The sequence below is a fragment of the Terrapene carolina genome, unplaced genomic scaffold (genome assembly GCF_002925995.2).
Source record: "Terrapene carolina triunguis isolate 2854851 unplaced genomic scaffold, T_m_triunguis-2.0 Scaffold242, whole genome shotgun sequence".
Lineage (NCBI taxonomy): Eukaryota > Metazoa > Chordata > Testudines > Emydidae > Terrapene > Terrapene triunguis.
The window spans coordinates 2,262,045-2,273,192 of NW_020664593.1; the positions used below are offsets into that span (position 1 = coordinate 2,262,045).

Here is an 11,148-nt window from a genome sequence, read left to right on the forward strand (position 1 = left end):
GCATTTTGGTGTTTGTGCGCATGCTGTGTACACATCCATCCCAGTGCACGGGTGTGTGCGCGAACAACAACCAGAGGAGGAAAAGGTGGAAACTGCCCTATCGGTGGATGGGGACAGAGGCTCTTCCCAGGTACCAAGAGGGCAGTTTCCACTTTAGAACCAAGGACCAGGGCCGGCTCCAGGCACCAGCATTCCAAGCAGGTGCTTGGGGCGGCAATCTGCAAGGGGCGGCAGTCCGTGTGTTTTTGCCGCTCCAAGCAGCACGCCGAATTGCTGCCACGGACGGCGTGGGCAGTCCGTGTGCCATTAGGGCAGCATGCGCGTTTCCACGGCGGTGGCAATTCGGTGGCAGCTTCTATGTTCAGCTGCCCGCTGGGGCAATTCCGCGGCTTCTGTCTTCCGGCTGAAGACAGAAGCTGCCGCCGAATTGCCGCCACTGTGGAAACGCGTGTGCCGCCCTAACGGCACACGGACTGCCCCCGCCGTCCGCAGTGGCAATTCGGCGGGCTGCTTGGGGCGGCAAAAACAGTAGAGCCGGCCCTGCCAAGGACGTCTCGCTGTCGGCGCTGAACGAAGCACTGGGAGGCGGGAATCGGTGGCAGGGATGGGGAGGGGCCAGGTCTGTAGTCGCCATGTTGGTGGTGGCAATGGTGGGGAGAAGGGGCTGTCCGGAAGACGCCATATTGGTGGTGGCAATGGTGAGGAGGCTCAGACCGGAAGAGGCGGTGTTGCTGGTGGCCGGGGGGGAGGGGCAGACCGGAAGCCGCCAGGCCGGTGGCCGGGCCACGCTGCGCTCCAGGCATTGACAGCGGGGAGCGAGGCCGGATGGTGCCGGTGCTCCCTGGCCTGTTCGTGGGCGGTGCGGCGGCCGGCGCGGCGGCCGGGGCCTTGCAGGCGGCGGGGGTGGTGGCGCTGCTCTCGGTGGACGCGGAGGAGCCGCCCCCGGTGGCGGGGATCCGGTCCCTGCATATCCCGGCGCGGGACGAGCCCGGCACCGACCTGCTGAGCCACCTCGACTCCTGCGCCGCCTTCCTCAGCGCGGCCCGGGCAGGGGGCGGCGCCGCCCTGGTGCGATGGTGAGCCCGGGGGGCCGGGACCCCCAATGTCCGAAGGGCCGCGTCGGACCCCTGGACTGTGCGGCCGGAGGCTGATTTGTTGCTGCCGGGCTGGTCCGAGGCCCCTTTGCACGGGCCTTAGCACCAGGGCTGGCAGCGCCTTAGTCCTACGTCCGGGGAGAAGTGCAGAGATGCTGGAACTAGGGGTGTTGGAGGGTGCAGCTCCACCCTCCGACTTGAAATGGTTCTCATCATATACCGGGTTTATAGTTTGGTTCAATGGCTCTCAACTCCCCCACTGTGCAAATTTTTCCAGCGTCCCTGAAGAAGTGAGATGTGGTCGGACCCTTCCCCCTCTCTTCTCTCCCCGCACTGCCCCCAGTGACCTCGGCCTCAGGAATAGGCCATCCCGTTTTCACCTCCCCTGCCAGGCCGTGCTCACGTTCCCCGCAGGCCAGAAGCGGAGCAAAAAGATTAATTTCCCCAAAAACAGATAGGTAAAAATGGAAGTGAGGCTTGAAGTGAATTAATTCCCCTAGTGTATTTTCCCCAGTTTTGTTCATGATCTTATTCTAAAGAGTTCTTTGTCTTTCAGCCATGCTGGAGTCAGTCGAAGTGTTGCTTTAGTGACGGCGTATTTAATGAAAACCAACAATCTCACCTTCGAAGAGGCTTATGCCACTATCAAAGCCATCAAATCAGATGCCAAGTGAGTTCTTTGCCCTGTTAAGATCCCTTTCTGTCCCTGTGCGGACTAATGTGTACGTTGGCCATAGCCTAGGAAATGTGCCTCTGATTTTCACTATTGTTCCAGAATGAACGAAGGCTTTGAGTGGCAGCTGAAACTCTATGAAACAATGGGCTGTAAAGTTGATGTGAGCAGTGCCATTTACAAACAGTATCGCTTGCAAAAAGTTACAGAGAAATATCCTGGTGAGTGAAGATAATGTCTGAGGTGCTGTGTGTTCAGGGGAGCTAGAGTCATTGTAGCTAAGAGTTATTGAACTTGCAGAAGGATGGTATATTATATTTCTTCTAGGGTAGATACCTGTTCCAAGACTGAAATATTAGCACTATCTGAATCAGCCTTTCAGTTACACACTGCTGGCTCTAATCTAGCTTGGTTTGGCAAATCTAGTGATTTATACTAGTGCAACTGAGAGCAGATAGTGCTCAAATATGGTGCTTTGTGCATGTAAAAACCTCGATAGTCTGAAAACTCTGCATGTTGTGTGTATAAAGTTTTGTGCACTGAGAGCCATCTGTACATCAGAACAAGATCAAGACGTGCTATCTGTAGCTACAAAGCTTCTTAGCACAGTGGAACTCCCCTTTTTAGGCACTAAGTGGTGAGGCTCATCTCTTAGGAACTTCCTAAGGAAGGGGAAGGGGAAGGTAGGAAGTGTGAAGACTGGGGCAAAGGCATAGTGCTTTAATTATAAATAGGTCATTAAGTTTGAGTCCAGTTCACAGATTTGTATCACTCACTCTCTGCAGAGCTGCAAGACTTGCCACGAGAAGTCTTTGCAGTTGACCCAACCAGCGTTTGTCAAACTCTGAACAGTGAGGTTCTCTACAGGTGTAGAAAATGCAGGTATGGAGCCTTTCATTTCTCACAAAGTGTTACTTTGAAATAAACTGTTGTAAGGAAAATAGCCTTGGTAGCTTATTGGGTTTCTCTCTTTCAGAACAGGAATAAATCTTTGAAAAACTTTGAATCAAAAGTACGCATGATATTTTCCTTTGCCTAATCTTTGTTTTGTGATCATGAAGAATAAAATGCCTCTCAGGCTCTGAAGTCCCTTTGAACCTCTTGGGCTAAGTGTACATCTTCTGTAAGTAGGTGCAACTTCACTTAAGTTGCTTCTGCTTACATCAAAACTAAAACTGAGTTTATTAAGTTGTAAACTGTTCAAAATCTGACCCCCCCTCTTCCCCTCCCGAAGAAGCCTCTTAACTCCGTAGGTCAGTTGTCTGGTCTTGTTTCAGCCTCTTTTTCTTAATCATTGGAAATAAGAGAGATTCCTATTTTCTAGCTGTATAGTTCCCAGACACATGTACCTAGATGATCTCATGTTTCATTAGCTAGGAGTTTGCTAAAAGTACACTTCTACCCCGATATAACGCGACCTGAAATAACACGGGTTTGCATACAACGCGGTAAAGCTCTGACACGCTTCTCTGAGCAGCGTGTTAAGGGTGCAGGGCCGGGGCTGAGGGGTTGGATAAGGGGCAGAGGGTCTCGGGGGCGGTCAGGGGCTCCTCCCCCCACAGGTGGTGGGTCTAGGAGGCAGGAGCTGTGCGGGGGGGCAATTTTGGGGGCCCCGCAATCCCAGAGTGGCCCAGGGGATTAGCGGGGGGCCGGGAGCAGCCTGCTCCACTTCCCTTACCCCGGCCCCAGCTGTGTTGCTTGGGGAAGGGGGCTTGGGGGAAGGGATCTCCCCCACACGCAGTGGCGGAAGCGGAGCAGCCTGGCCCCAGCCTGCTCCACTCCGCCAGCTCCCAGCCGTGGCGCTCTGCTTCCTGCCGCAGGTGAGTGTGGGACCTTTCCCCAACACCCCCCTCCCCCCCTCCAGCAACAGGGCTGGGACCGGGGCAAGGAAAGTGGAGCGGGCTGGGACCGCGTCGGTCTGCTTCCCGCTGCCGGTGAGTGCGGGAGGCGTCCTTTCCTCAACCTTCCCGCACTCGCTGGCGGCGGGAAGCGAAGCGACGCGGCTGGGAGGTGGTGGAGTGGAGCGGGCTGGGGCCATGTTGCTCCGCTTCCCGCTGCAGGTGAGTTCGGAGGGCGTCCTTTCCCCAACCTCCCTGCACTCCTTGGCAATGGGAAGCGGAGCAGCCCAGCCTGCTCCGCTGTGCCAGCTCCCAGCCGCGGCACTCCGCTTACCGCTGCAGGTGAGTGCGGGACCTTTCACACAGACACGACTGGATCCGGGGCAAGGAAAGCAGAGTGGACTGGGACCGCGTCGCTCCGCTTCCCGCTGCCGGTGAGCGCGGGAGGCGTTCTTTCCCCAACCTCCCCGCACTCACTGGCGGTGGGAAGTGGAGCGGAGCGACGCGGCTGGGAGGTGGCGGAGTGGAGTGGAGCGGGCTGGGGCCACGTTGCTCCGCTGCCGGTGAGTGCCTGTCAGGGGGAAGGGGGTGTGGATAGGGGTTGGAGCAGTCAGGGGACAGGGAGCAGGGGGGTTGGGTAGGGGGTGGGGTCCTGGGGGTGATTTGGGACAGGGGTCTCTGGAGGGGGCGGTCAGGGAACGGGGGGGGGGGGCCAAAGCAAGTTCGATATAACGTGGTCTCACCTATAACGCCGTGAGATTTTTTTGTCTCCCAAGGACCGCATTATATCGGAGTAGAGGTGTAACTACATAAGAAACAAAGTGTAACTGTGGGAAAGAGGCCCAGGGCTGCAGGCATGATAGGATTTGCTGAGGTCGGGAGGCGGTCTAAAAAGGGACAGCCTTCACTGACCTCTTCAAATGAAAAAAGAAAATGTACACTGTATAACCCCATCCATTTGCTGCTGCTACTATTGCCTTGTACTTCACTGTTGTCCAGTTATCTTCAGCCTTTTTCTTTCTCTCTTTTGTTCTGGAGAATAGACGTTCCCTATTTCGTAGTTCGAGCATTTTAGCCCATGCTGAAGGAAGTGGACCAGCAGCCTTTGCTCACAAGAGGATTACAGATCCTGCTCAGCTTCGTAATGACAGTCGAGTTAAATGTACCTCTTATTTCATTGAGCCTGTACAGTGGATGGAGCCAGTATTGTTAGGAGTGATGGAAGGACAGGTGAGGGGAGCAAGCACTTCACATTGTTTATCTATGAAACTCCCTTAAGAGACGTTCTCACTTTTTTTTTTTAATGATTCTGTGCATCTGACCAAACTCCTTAAATCTCCTGGTTTTACTGCTCGTGCAACATTGCTGTTACAGCTACAGTCCTTTCAGTCTCCACCACCTCTGAAGCTCATTAATAAGCTATAAATGTTGTCTTCTCCCAGTTCTTACAGCTCTAGGGCTCCCACATGACAACGGTCACCAATAGCCACTAGCTGATGGAGGATGATACCCAGAGTGGGATTCTGCTTCAGGTATCCTCCATGACAATAGATTATTAAGCCATAGGACACCTTTTAATAGCTCTGTTGAGTAATATTGTGATTATGCAGCAGAGATGTTTTTAGAGAAACCTTGCAGAATTTCACTTACCCTGTTAGAGATTGTGTGTGGTGTTTTGCTGAACAAGCATATCTAGGTTTTTTCCGTTATCACCAAAATTAAGGACAGGTAAGTAGATTTGATGCCTGGACTGGTGGGTCTTCATGACAATACTGCAAAGCTGAGTTAAACTATATGTTTGCTGCTTTCTCAGCTCCACTTCTGCCAGAAGACTCTTCCTAGCTCTCTTCTGCCCTCCCAAAAATCCCAACTTCACCATGTGTGCAGTTCTGCTGCCTCTTTCTTCCCACATTCCAGAAAAAACATGATTACTTTACTCTACATTTGTTGAAAATGGCTTCCAGAGAAACTTGAAAATAGGTGCTGTTTTCATCGCTCTAGCAGTGGCATATGGTACGGTACACTGGCCTGCTCGTGAAGGTATCACAGGTCCTGCTACCTTGGGTCACAGGTATCGTTGAACTGTTCCTCTGCAATAGTCAGTTCAGAGTCCATATGAGGGAGAAGACGGGTGCTTGGAGACGATAGAGCAATGGGTTACCCCAGGGCTCTGTGCTTTCTCCAACCCTGTTCAACCTTTACATCAGTGACCTGCCAACAATGGAGTCACGAAAGTTCATTTACGCAGACAACATCTGTGGCGGTACCCAGGCCCAGACGTTTCATGAGCTTGATGCCACCTTAAACTGGGACAAGATAAAGTTACCTGACAACTGTAAGACTTGGTGCCTCCAGCCAAGCGTCATAAAAACAGTCTCCAGTTTGTTCCATCTTCATCACGCCAGTGCAACACAAGAACTGAATGGTCAGAAGGCGAAGCGTGAAATAGAACTGATCTATCTAGGTGTGACCTTAGACCGCACACTGAGTTACCATGCCCACCTGAAGAAGACAGCAGCTAAAGTTAAGATGTGCAACACTCTTAGCAAACTGGCAGGTTCGTCATGGGATGCTCATGCTCAACTTTGCAGACAACAGCTCTTGCCACCTCGTATTCGGTGGCAGAATACTGCGCACCAGTTTGGAGTCGATCGTCACACACCAAACTGGCAGATACGCAGTTATGTGCTGCCACGAGTATCATCTCCGGCACCCTGCTTCCGACTCCACGCCGATGGCTTCCAGTTCTGAGCAATATTGCTCCTCCTCGTATCAGACGAGAAGTTGCCACTGGCAAGTTACTGAAGAAAGTATGTGCCAACTCAAGCCTGCTGCTGCACAATGACCTTTTTAAACCACCAGCTGCACGTTTGCCGTCACTTCGCCCATTATGGTCTCATCCGCCACGCCAGGATGTTAGGGCGGAAACACTCTGGCGAGAGGAATGGAATCTGTTATAATCCCCAACCAGTCCCTCGTCGCCAACCCCACAATTTGCCCACCTGGTTTTGACCTGCCCCGTTGCCAATGGTCCCTTTTGAGCAGTTTTCGGACCAGGCAAGGTGTCTCTGCAGTCACCCGGTATCGCTGGGGCCTTCGTGACAGCCCTTTGTGCAGCTGCGGTGCAACACAGACCGTGACGCGTGTTGTCGACGAATGCCTGCTGACTAGGTTCAGTGGTGGCCTAGAAGAACTGCATCACGCCACTGAAGATGCCATCGCTTGGCTAGATGACTATGCACACGCTAAATAAATAAATGAGCCACAAAGCGCTCCTGATCAGTTTCACTTATAAAACTTTCCCTATTGTCTTCCAAACTTTCTGTGCACTTTCCCAGGCTTATCTAATGGACTCAGGTTCTCTCCCCACTAGTGTTCATATGCGACCTTCATCTCCCGATCATTTCAAACAGTTTCACTTTTGTAGATGCAAAATTCTTCTTTGCTGTAGCTTCTGCCATCTGGAGTAGCCTTCTTCTATCTCCCCAAATCCGTTAGAATCCCAGCTTTGCCTTTACTTAATTATTTTTGTTTCTCTGCTATTTATGCAACTGCATTCTACTATGTAGAGTAGGGGTGGGCAAACTTTTTGGCCCGAGGGCCACATCGGGGTTGTGAAACAGTATGGAGGGCCGGGTAGGGAAGGCTGTGCCTCCCAAACAGCCTGCCCCCCGCGCCCTATCCGACCCCTGCCACTCTCCCCCCCCACCCCCCCGACTGCTGCCCTCAGAACCCCCGACCCATCCAACCCTCCCTGTCCCCTGACCGCCCCCTCCTGGGACCCCCTGCCCCTAACTGCCCCCCGGGACCCACCCCCATCGAACCCCCCCTCCCTATCCCCTGATGGCCCGTGCCCCTAACTACCCCCCTGGAACCCTCCCCCCAGGCCCCTTTCGGAATGTGGCCCTGCGAACATGGGTGGAGGACTCAGGAGGAGCAGGGGCAGCTGCAGAGAAGTGGTGGTTTCCCCTTCAAAGCACCGCTTCTCTCAGGCCGGCTGCATGGCTACCCGGTGCTCCTCCTGAGTCCTCCAGCCGTATTCCCCGCGCTCCTGCCACTCGCACCGCCAGCCTGCTCTCCCCACCCCCGCAGTGCAGCCCCCCCTCCCCCTCCCCGCGGTGGGTGCACCGGTGCTGAGCTGCCTGAGTGCCTGGCCCTGGGGCCCCCTGTTCATGGGGGGCCCTGTGCCAGGGCACAAATATTTAAGGTACCTACATGGGAACAAATATTTAATAGTGGGCTCTTTGATCTAGCAGAGAAAGTTATAACATGATCCACTGGCTGGAAGTTGAAGCTAGACAAATTCAGACTAGAAATAAGGTGTAAATATTTAACAGTGAGGGTAATTAATCATTGGAACAACTTACCAAGGGTCATGGTGGATTCTCCATCCCTGATAATTTTTAATAAATATTGGATGTTTTCCTTAACAATATGCTCTATTAATTATTTTGGGGAAGTTCTGTGGTCTGTGTTATACAGGAGGTTAGACTAGATGATCACAATGGTCCCTTCTAGCCTTGGAGTCTGAAACTGCTGATGTGGCCCCAGGCTCTGTAGCTGCTTCCTAAGAGTTCTAGTCCTGAAGTCTGAGAAGTGAATTGTTTGAAAGAGCCTTATATATGGTTGCTTGTGTTTATTGCAGCTTCTGTGCCCCAAATGCACTTCGAAGTTGGGCTCCTTCAGTTGGCGTGGTGAACAGTGTTCGTGTGGCCGCTGGGTCACTCCTGCCTTCCAGATTCACAAGAGTCGGGTGGATGAAATGAAAGCGCTGCCAGTTTGTGGATTCCAAACTGCCAAAACGTGAATGCTGGTGCTTGCTGGCTTTAGTGACTCCCCTGAGGTTCTCTGAGAACTGTTGCCTGTTATAGTGTATCGCTGTGGTCAGCAGTCACCTCTTTCTGTTAGCATGAGGGTAGTTTGGCACTACCGGAACATACAATTGTAGCACAAGCTTCTAGTGTTTATGAACATGTGCATCTGTGCAAGAGAGTTGTTTAAGATGAGCTGGATGACTCTCCTTGGGGCTTCTTGTATTTCATAGATTTGGGGAGCCATATGAATTAATAGAAAAAATCCACTGACATCTTTTTAAAAAACCATTGGTGAAATATTGCTGATCGTATAGCCTGCAAGTGTGAAGTGCTAATAAACTCCATCTAGTCATACCTATGGTCTTGCAAAATATTTGGTAAAGTGTTGGAACACATTTGACATCGGTAAATACAGAGCAAGAAAGGCAAATTTTGAAACCAGAGTGGTGGTGTGAAGGCTCCTTAGTTTAGAAAGACGATTGCATGTGGCTTTTGCTTGTGGGCTATCATTTCATAGTAGCATTTCTGTAAGACCAGTTCCAAAGGTCCTATGTGAAGGCAGATGTTTATGAAGTGTTCTGAAAAGGGAATGCGTGCTGTATGATATGGGCTTATGACCAGAACACAGCACTGGGGATGAGGAGTTCTGTTCCACTCTTCTGTAAACTGTGTGTGCGGCTGTGGTAAGCTACTTCTCCTCTGCCCTAGTCTCTCCAGTTTCCTCAGCTGGAAAAGGGAGGTGATCATGTTTTGTAAATCACTTGAGATCTTTGGATAGAAGGTGCTGTATATGTACTGTTTAGTCGTGGTGATGGTCTCTTCTGAGGTTGGTTCTTCAACTTTTTTGTTTAATTTAGATCAAAGAACTCTTTCAAGTGAAGTTAGTAAATGGATGTTGAGACAATTTTCTATGAATGCCACTTTGCAACAGGAAACTAAACAAGTCACTGAACAATTTTTCACAGGCCTCATAGGTAGCAGGGGGAGAGCAGTACTGGGTTTACAATGGTTCTGGTGGCGCCAGGCCCACACTTGGAAGGAGCCCACAAAGGGTTGCCACAGCCCAGCAATGTGAAGAGACAGCACTTTCCCAGCACCAGCTGAAACGCTCAGCATCCTGGGGAGTGCAGTGCGCATGTGCAAAAGGGACTGGGTGTTGCAGGGTGTGCTGGGAGTTCTAGTTTGCACACCGCTGTGTTCCGCTGGGGCCCTGGGACCTGCGCAGCCAGCTGCACTACTAGTCCCAGAATGCCCCGTGCCATGCTACCAGCCACCCCAGCTGAAGTGGTTGGAGCGGACCAAAAAGAAACCCCAAGCAAGGAAATGGTCTGGTGCAGGGATTGGGTTCCTGGGGCTAATCCTGCTGCATTCTCCTTCCTCTTGGAGCTCCTGGCTCCCCCCACCCCTGAGTCTCACTCTCCTGGGTGGTGGGGAGCTGGGGGCAAGCCCCCAGTGAACATGATGCCCGGGGGCTCCTGGGCACTATCTCGACACTGCACTTCAGGGTGGAGAGTGGTTGTCTGTGGTGCCTGGGAGCAGGGGGCGCGGTGACAGCGGGGCTTGTCAGTGCTGGCTGCTGCGCCCCCTGCCAGTGGGAATGCCCAGAAACTGCCCCCCTGCACTCCAGGGAGGGGGCGCAGCCTGGTTTTGGGGAGGCGGGGCAAGTTGGGGTGCAATGGGGGAGCTGGTGGTGACTCCGTGTGGGGGGGTGTAGGAGAAGCAGTGTGTTAAGGTGGGGTTGGTGTGACAGGGGGAGAGGGAGGGAGGGGAGAGTCTGGGTTGAAGGTGGGGGTTGGCTCAGTGTTTGGGGGGGTAGTAGAAGAGGGAGGTGACAGCCCTGGGGTGAAAGTGTGTGGGGGGGTGGGCAGTAGCAGGGAGATTGAGGAGAGCCTTTGTTAGAAGGTTAGTTGTGTGGGATGAGGACAACGGGGGGGGAGGGGGGAGGGGGGAGAGCCCAGGTGTGAAGATTGGGGTAAGAGCTGGAGGCTGGATTGTGGTAGCCCAGGGGTCGGCAACCTTTCAGAAGTGGTGTGCCAAGTCTTCATTTATTCACTCTAATTTAAGGTTTTGCGTGCCAGCAATACATTTTAACATTTTTAGAAGGTCTCTTTCTATAAGTCTATAATATATAACTAAACTATTGTTGTCTGTAAAGTAAATAAGGTTTTTAAAATGTTTAAGAAGCTTCATTTAAAATTAAATTAAAATGCAGAGCCCCCCAGACCAGTGGCCAGGACCCAGGCAGTGTGAGTGCCACTGAAAATCAGCTCGCGTGCCACATGTTGCCTACCCCTGTGGTAGCCTTTGTGGTAAATGTGTTTTCTCTCAGTGGCCCTTTCTCCCTGCAAAAGATGGGCACCAGCAATTTTCCTCCCCACACTCCGCCCCAAAGATTTGTAAACATTATTGTACCAAAGTAGAAAATGCAGCTTTCAAAAAATTTATTTACAAAACACAACTTTGGGGTGGAGGAGGTGGTGGTGGGGAGATGCAAGTGCGACACCACTGACTGTTACATTCAGGCTTAATATGGCTCATATGTGTGCTAATTAAGGACTTGTGTTCAGGGCCCCAAGCAGGCCCTGAGTGTTTAAAGAAAAAAGACAAAACTAACAAACAACCTTCTCCTACACAAACCAAATTCAATGGTATTCTGGGTACATTGATGTTAGCCCAGTTTGCTCTCTATGGGCTGAGTGGAGGTCTCAGTGTGGCTTCAAATATCTCAT

General features: G+C 52.1%; 1 protein-coding gene across 1 annotated transcript; it reads left to right on the forward strand.

Moving 5' to 3' along the window:
• The first annotated feature begins 763 nt into the window (after positions 1-763).
• DUSP12 (dual specificity phosphatase 12) lies at positions 764-8,773 on the forward strand. Its single transcript, XM_026657408.2, has 6 exons — positions 764-1,076; positions 1,651-1,764; positions 1,870-1,988; positions 2,553-2,649; positions 4,649-4,835; positions 8,251-8,773. Exons 1-6 carry the CDS (start codon positions 826-828, stop codon positions 8,410-8,412), a joined length of 930 nt encoding a protein of 309 aa, XP_026513193.1. The 5' UTR covers positions 764-825; the 3' UTR covers positions 8,413-8,773.
• The last annotated feature ends 2,375 nt before the right edge of the window (positions 8,774-11,148 follow it).

Bases quoted from the DNA above. Each gene is read 5' to 3' on its own strand.
- DUSP12 (XM_026657408.2), top strand. From the start codon at position 826: ATGGTGCCGGTGCTCCCTGGCCTGTTCGTGGGCGGTGCGGCGGCCGGC. The intron at 1,989-2,552 runs GTGAGTGAAGAT...CACTCTCTGCAG, and splicing joins AGTTACAGAGAAATATCCTG to AGCTGCAAGACTTGCCACGA. The intron at 4,836-8,250 runs GTGAGGGGAGCA...TGTTTATTGCAG, and splicing joins TAGGAGTGATGGAAGGACAG to CTTCTGTGCCCCAAATGCAC.